General features: G+C 37.3%; 1 protein-coding gene across 1 annotated transcript; it reads right to left on the bottom strand.

The window, feature by feature from the left end:
- Positions 1–255: 255 nt before the first annotated feature.
- Positions 256–4,837, bottom strand: LOC148298510 (UDP-glucosyltransferase 2-like; the record flags this gene model as incomplete). Its single annotated transcript, XM_088276829.1, has 4 exons — positions 4,590–4,837; positions 2,493–2,659; positions 684–762; positions 256–445 (listed from the first exon to the last, which is right to left on the bottom strand). Coding segments are annotated over exons 2-4 (428 nt in total), but the record flags the coding sequence as incomplete, so codon positions are not given.
- Positions 4,838–8,243: the final 3,406 nt, after the last annotated feature.

Genomic DNA, 8,243 nt, shown 5'->3' with positions numbered 1-8,243 from the left:
GTCGAAGCGGACTCCAAGCCTGAAAGGAAAAGAAAGATTTTCGTCATAAGTATTATTTATTTAAATTCCAAGCTTACATTTTTGTCACTCGTATCTATTACAACAGTATATGGAGCAGAGGACAAAACATTTTTTTCAATTGGAATGTACCTGTCTACCTAGATTTTTTTAAAGAAAGGGTTAACCTTGAGAGTCTGAGGGAAATTCTCATTCTATTACATATCTCATTTTATTACACAGAGTCACACAGCTTACCCAATGAGTTCGTCGTTGAAGAAGTAGTTAATGATGACCAGGTCGAACTTCTCGTCAGATTTGAGGATGTTCCTGAAGCCAGGGTTTGAGAAGGTGGCCTCCGTTATGTTCGATATCCAGGTGCCGATATTAAGCATAAGGGAAAGGCTGGGCTCTTTGTCTAGAGACATGACACCGTCACCCATTTGGTCTGAAATTCGAATAAAAGTGCCACATTTTGAGTGTGTCTAGTTTGCCTAGAATCATTCATGAATTACACGAAATTATAGGAACTTTCAACATAAAGAGTAAACTCACTCACGAGTACATGAAGGCTATAAAACGAACCTCAGTAGGGTCATGATAAGCGGTGTTACATAAGCCGTAGCTAGCTAGAGCTTTCAGAGTTACTTAAACGTTAGTAATTGAAAATAATATATTTTTTTTACCTTTTATTTTCAATACTTCTGGTAGAACAATTTCCTTATAAAGCGGCTTCTTTGAAGCGTAACATGCCATGAAAGTTACCTGGAATAAATTAATAACTTGAAAATTCTACCTGGGACTCTCATTGCTCGTGTGTAATAACATGAGAATTTCCCTGAGACTCTCGGGGTTAATACGTTAATACTAGAGAGTTTTGTGAGACTCTCAGGGCTAGTATGTAATAACACGAGAATTCTCCTTAGATTCTCAGTGTTCATGTGTAATAACATGAGAATTTTCCTGAGACGCTTAGGGTTAACATTTTAGCACTAGGGAATTTTTGTGAGGCTCTCAGAGCTAGTATGTAATAATACGAGAATTCTAAGATTCATAGTGTTGGTATGTAATAATATGAGAATTTCCCCGAGACTCTCAGGGTTTAAGAGTTAACATATTGTAACATGAGAATTTCCCAGGGACTCTAAGGAGAAGTATGTAAATACATGAAAAATTATCCGAGACCCGCGAGGTCATGTGATAACAAGAGAATTTCCATAGGACTCTAATGGAAGTATGTAATTACATGAAAAATTCTTTGAGACTCTAACAGTTAACATGTTACAACATGAGAATTTTCTGGGACTCTAATGAGAAATGCTTAATGACATGAGAAATTCATGGAGACCCTCACAGTTAACATGTTACAAATATTATTTTTTGACATCTCATCAAAGATGAAGAAGAATATGGAAGTCTGGGCATTTACGGGGCTTACGACCGTCATAGGCTGGTTTAAGTGATCACTTTACACCATTCACCAATTCTACCCATTATTGACAAACACACTACTCAAATTCTTGGAAGTTCTATATATATTAATCAATTTAGAAACCTTGTTCATGAATCACTAGAACTTCACTAGAGACATCTATTGGTGAGATGTAAAGAAGCTTTTTATTGAGCAGAAACTCTTATATTAGTATATGAGATCCGAATCCTAAGTGTGTAAAGTGATCACTTACCAGCCTATGACGGTCGTAAGCCCCGTAAATGCCCAGACTTCCATATTCTTCTTCATCTTTGATGAGATGTCAAAAAATAATATGAAAATAACTCCTGTAATTGGAGATAATCCAGATTTTGGGAACAAGTATTTGGACACACTCAAAATGTTGTAAACATGTTACAACATGAGAATTTTCTGGGACTCTAATGAGAAATACCTAATTACATAATAAAACCCTTATCCGCACCCCAATGGTGCATAGGGCACTGTGTCTTATAAACGCAGTGTTATCATGATCGTTTTACTTATGAAGGAAAGGTGATCAGCCCTCCGCTTCAGGTACCAGTCCAGGGTAATATCGAATAAATATTACAGTGAAAAAATCACTTATATTTATTTTTACCCCCCTTGGGAATCGAACCCGGGACCTCCAGAACGGTAGCCGAGCGTGCTGACCATTACACTACGGAGGCGGACAAAAAATTACATACATGAGAAATTCTCGGAGACTCTCACAGTTAACATTAACAACATGAGAATTTCCCTGGGACTCTAAGGAGAAGAATGTAGTTATAAATCCTCTTAGATTCTCGAGATCAGTGTGTAATATAATATGAGAACTTCCATGGGACTCTACAGGAAAGAATGTAGTATAAATATATATTAAATTCTCTGAAACTCCCGAAGAAAGTGTGTAAAAATTTCCTTAAGACTCAGGGTATATAACATATCCAAGGACTCGAAACATGTCTTTGAGGTTCAGTGGCCCAACAGCGGCTAAAAGTCCACTTTCCACCAAATTTTTAGTCCGCTGCAGCCAACTTACTTCGTGTCCCTTGCTGTGGAGGGTGTCGGCTACGGCCTTGCCCAGGTTGTAGTGGCTGTTGGCTGGTATGGGCGTCGCTACCAGTATCTTGTATCCGTCAATCTCTGCGCAGCAAAAGGCCAGCAAGGCCAAGCCAAGAACTCTCCATGTCCCACCCATTCTGTATGCTGAAATGAAAATATAAAATTTACAACATTTTGAGTGTGTTCAAATACTTGTTCACAAATCTGGATGATCACTAAAGGAGTTATTTTTTTAAATTATTTTTGGGCACCTCAAAATGGATCTCTCAGAAGAATGTGCGACAAAACGACGTATGATAGATGTGCGAAAAGTGAAATAAGGAAGGAATGCAAAGCTGAGATAAGCATTATCGATAAAATTAAGAAAGGTGCGTTGAGATGGTTTGGACATGTGGAACGAACGAGCGAGGAAAGAACGGTAAAACAAATTTATGAGGCGAATATAAGTGGAAAAAGGAGCAGAGGAAGACCGAGAAAAACATGGCACGATCAGGTATGTCAAATACTTGAAAGTGGTCAGGTTAGGAGTCGTAACAACCGGCGGGGTATGTATGAGGAGATGCATGAACGTGGAAGAGACGAAGAATGTTTGCAAAGACAGAGTGGTGTGGCGCTCTATTCTCTCTGCCTACCCCTGCGGGGAAGCGGCGTGATGGTTAGTTAGTTAGTTAGTTTTAGTTCAACGTGGATGAAGAAGAATATGGATGTCTAGGCATTTACGGGGCTTAAGACTGTCATAAGCTTATGTTTAAGTAATCACTTTACTAACTAACTAACTAACCATCACGCCGCTTCCCCGCAGGGATAGGCAGAAAGAATAGAACGCCACGCCACTCAGTCTTTGCAAACATTCTTCGCCTCTTCTACATTCATGCATCTCCTCATGCATACCCGACGATTATTACGACTCCTGACCCGGCCGCTTTCAAGTATTTGACATACCTTATTGTGCCAGGTTTTCCTCGGTCTTCCTCTTCTTCTTTTTCCAGCTGCATTCGCCTCATAAATTTGTTTAACCGTTCTTTCCTCACTCATACGATAATATTTAATAATCACTTTACACACGTGTAACATTCACCAATTCTACCCATTATTGACAACCACGCTAGTTAAATTATTGGAAGTTCTATATATCGCTCACTCCTTTCAAGAACGTCATAAATCAAAAAACTTGATTATTCAGGAGAACGTTTATAAAGTTTTAAAATATAATACAATGTATTAAAAATAAATATCAAGCCACTTATTGAACTTTTTACTGTGCAACAGATCTTTTTAGGTAAAACCTGAAGGTTTTTTCTCCATTTGAAAAATATATCGTAAATTTAAAAAAATAATTAAACAATACCTTTTCTTCAAAATGCAAAAACAATACTTTCTGCCCTGTAGCGGGTAAATATTAAGTTAAAAATATGCCGATTTTGCTGGGATATATGTAGTGCATTTTTTGGACATTCCGAAAACATGCACAACTGAAAATTGACGATTTTTTTATTTATGACGTTCTTGAAAGGAGTGAGCGATATATGTATATGGTTCAATTTCGAAACATAGTGATTGAATTGACTGTAATTTCACTAGAGACATCTATTGGTGAGCAGAAACTCTTCCTCTGCACATATATAGACGTCAGAAAGCAACGTCAACACAGCTCGGCTGTCCAAATTTAAAACACAGTAAGGGACATTTTTTTGTAGTAGGTTTTTTTTTGCATTTTGGACTAAGTAGACTCTACTTAGTCCAAAAATGCAAAAAAACCTACTACAAAAAAAATGTCCCTTACTGTGTTTTAAATTTGGACAGCCGAGCTGCCATAATTTTTAAAAGTTTTCACTTTTAATAGTTTTTGCGAATGTGATGAGGCGTTATAACAAGATATATTACATAGGCAAGGAGAATTTTCTAAGGCAACTAATAAATATAAAAAATAAAAATAAAAATTATTTGAAAGTCCATTACTGTCAAGATATGGCACACTACACCATCTGACGGGCGTTTTACAAAGCTGCTCGTGATATACCCATCACCAGTTACAAATTACACAGTAAAAAGTCAAATTTTGCGTCATACTTACGCGCGTTTCGGCTCAGGGTTGACGCAGACAGGTAAATCGTGGTTTTTTCGACTCTCCAGCGTAGTTTTGACCTGTGTTTTTTTTATATTTATTTGATGACAGAGCAAATGTGACATTGAACGCGAGTTGACAACACAATTATGTGTAATTAGCTTATCGTTTAAACCGTAATTTACAAGTCCATTTTATCACGATTACTTATCGCGTCGACGCTGATAGCCCGACATCTCCTATGCGTCCTAAGAACGTACTAAGAAGGTATTAATATAACCAACTAACTATCAAGCGTGAAATTTGTAATAAAAAATCGTAAAATTTGTAAAATATAAGCTTAAAGTAAAAGCGTAAAAAGTGTAAAGTAAATGCGTAAAAAGGCTTACGTAAAAACGTTAAGTAAAAGTGTAAAAAGTGTAAAGTAAATGCGTTAAAAGTCTTACGTAAAGTAAAGGTATAAAAACTGTAGAGTAAAAGCGTAAAAAGTATAAAGTAAAGCCGTAAAGTATTAAGCAAAAAAGTAAAAAGTGTAATGTAAAGGCGTTAAATGTGATAAGTAAAGGCGTTAAAAGTGTAAAGTAAAAGCGTAAAAAGTATAAAGTAAAGCCGTAAAGTGTTAAGCGCAAAAAGTGTAATATAAAAGTGTAAAAAGTGTAAATAAAGGCGTTAAAAGTGAAAAGTTAAGGCGTTAAAAGTTTAAAGTAAAGGCGTAAAAAGTCTTACGTAAAAACGCAAAGCCTTTGCTTTGCGTTTTTACACCTTTTTTTACACCTTTGGTGTAAAAACTGTTAGGTAAAAGCCTAAAAAGTGTAAAGTAAAGCCGTAAAGTGTTAAGCGCTAAAAGTGTAATATAAAAGTGTAAAGTAAAGGCGTTAAAAGTGAAAAGTTAAGGCGTTAAAAGTTTAAAATAAGGCGTAAAAAGTATTACGTAAAAACGTAAAGTAAAGGTGTCAAAGCTGTAAAGTAAAGGCGTAAAAAGTGAAAAGTAAAGTGGTAAAAGTGTAAAGTAAAAGCGTGATAAGTGTAAAGTAAAAGCGCAAAAAGCGTTAAATTAAGGAGTAAAAAAGTTAAAAGTTAAATTAAGGAGTTAAAAGCCTAAAAAGTTTAAAATAAAAGTGAAAAGAAAAAGTGTTAAGTAAAAAAGTGCCCTGGCGTATTTGGGTAGACGCTCGACTGCGAAACAGGCGTCGCGGGTTTGATTCCCGCCAATAGCAAAATAAATTAAAGAAAGATTTATTTTCAATTGGTCTGGGTGTTTGTGATGTATTTTTCACATTCGCCTTCCCTGTCCTTACTATCCTACCTGCAGACGAGCCTCTAATAGAGGCTTTGCGAGTTATTCCTTTTAAAAAGTTTAAACTGTAATGTAAGATGTTAAAAGCGTAAAAAGTCTGAAGTAAAAGCGTAAAAAGTGTTAAGTAAATGCGTAAAAAGTGTTAAAGTAAAAGCGTAAAAAATGTTAAAGTATTTACTTTAACATTTTAACATAGCTTAAAAAGTGTTAAAGTAAATGCGTAAAAAGTGTTAAAGTAAAAGCGTAAAAAATGTTACAGTAAAAGCGTAAAAAGTCTAAAGTAAAAGCGTAAAAAGTGGAAAGTAGCTTTATGAGGGAGAGCTTTGCAGGCTTTTTTCTAATGTTGCATTTTATCAGATGCGTAACGAATACGATTTTAATTTATCAATATATATAAGCCAACACTATAACCATCACACCCTTTCCCAGCAGGAGTAGGCAGAGAGAGACTAGAACGCCACACCGGTCTGTCTTAGGAAGCGATCTTCGCCTCTTCCACGTTCATGCATCTCCTCATACATACCCGTGGATTATTCCAACCTCTGACCTAACCGCGCCCAAGTATTAGTAATACTTGACATGTCAAGTTTTCCCTTACATTATTTTAGTCGAAATTGTCACATGGGAGGTGTTGCAGAATCAGCGACGAAATGATATTGTACTATACGATTTGATACATTGCACTTATTTAAGATAAAGGGAATTATAAAAAGTGATTGCATAGTTATTTTTATATAATTTTCAATCTGAATAGTCAATGAGTCAGCATATATATATATATATATATATATATATATATATATATATATATATATATATATATATATATATATATATATATATATATATATATATATATATATATATATATATATATATATATATGTATATATATATATATATATATATATATATATATATATATATATATATATATATATATATATATATATATATATATATATATATATATACATATATATATATATATATTATGCAGCCCAGAGTGCCTCAGCTATTGGTGTTATTTTTGACACCTCATCAATTCGTTACGTGCCTGTGCACCACTTATAGCGCTTATAGAGACTATATAAAAGTACTAACTAACTAACTATAAATCACGCCGCTTCCCCGCAGGGGTAGGCAGAGAGAATAGAGCGCCACACCACTCTGTCCTTGCAAACATTCTTCGCCTCTTCCACGTTCATGCATCTCTTCATACATACCCGCCGATTGTTACGACTCCTAACCTGGCCACTTTTGTATTTGGTATTAAGTATTTGGCATACCTGATCGTGCCATGTTTTTCTCGGTCTTCCTCTGCTTCTTTTCTCACTAACATTCGCCTCATATTATATAAAAATATACGGAAATAATTAAACGTTTTGCTTTTTTTTTCAGTTAACATGAAGAAAATTGTATTGTGCTCACTACTTTTGGCTTGTGTTACCTCTATGACATGTCACAAGATACTTGTAGTATGTCCGTCATACACGAGAAGCCACCACGTGCTCATGAAGTCTATAGCGGATATATTGCACGAAGGGGGTCACGAGGTAAATACCCACCCACTCCATTAATGACCTCCGCGACGCGTCACGAGGTGCTCGCAGTATGTCCGGCATACACGAGAAGCCACCACGTGCTCATGAAGTCTATAGCGGATATATTGCACGAAGGGGGTCACGAGGTAAATACCCACCCACTCCATTAATGACCTCCGCGACGCGTCACGAGGTGCTCGCAGTATGTCCGGCATACACGAGAAGCCACCACGTGCTCATGAAGTCTATAGCGGATATATTGCACGAAGGGGGTCACGAGGTAAATACCCACCCACTCCATTAATGACCTCCGCGACGCGTCACGAGGTGCTCGCAGTATGTCCGGCATACACGAGAAGCCACCACGTGCTCATGAAGTCTATAGCGGATATATTGCACGAAGGGGGTCACGAGGTAAATACCCACCCACTCCATTAATGACCTCCGCGAGGTGCTCGCGGTATGTCCGGCATACACGAGAAGCCACCACGTGCTCATGAAGTCTATAGCGGATATATTGCACGAAGGGGGTCACGAGGTAAATACCCACCCACTCCATTAATGACCTCCGCGACGCGTCACGAGGTGCTCGCAGTATGTCCGGCATACACGAGAAGCCACCACGTGCTCATGAAGTCTATAGCGGATATATTGCACGAAGGGGGTCACGAGGTAAATACCCACCCACTCCATTAATGACCTCCGCGACGCGTCACGAGGTGCTCGCAGTATGTCCGGCATACACGAGAAGCCACCACGTGCTCATGAAGTCTATAGCGGATATATTGCACGAAGGGGGTCACGAGGTAAATACCCACCCAC

The sequence above is a fragment of the Brachycentrus maculatus genome, unplaced genomic scaffold (assembly GCF_059751285.1).
Source record: "Brachycentrus maculatus isolate JH-2025_06_01 unplaced genomic scaffold, ASM5975128v1 h1tg001925l, whole genome shotgun sequence".
NCBI classification, from domain to species: domain Eukaryota; kingdom Metazoa; phylum Arthropoda; class Insecta; order Trichoptera; family Brachycentridae; genus Brachycentrus; species Brachycentrus maculatus.
The sequence above is the reverse complement of the archived record's forward strand: the minus strand, read 5'-3'. Positions and strand labels throughout refer to the sequence as shown.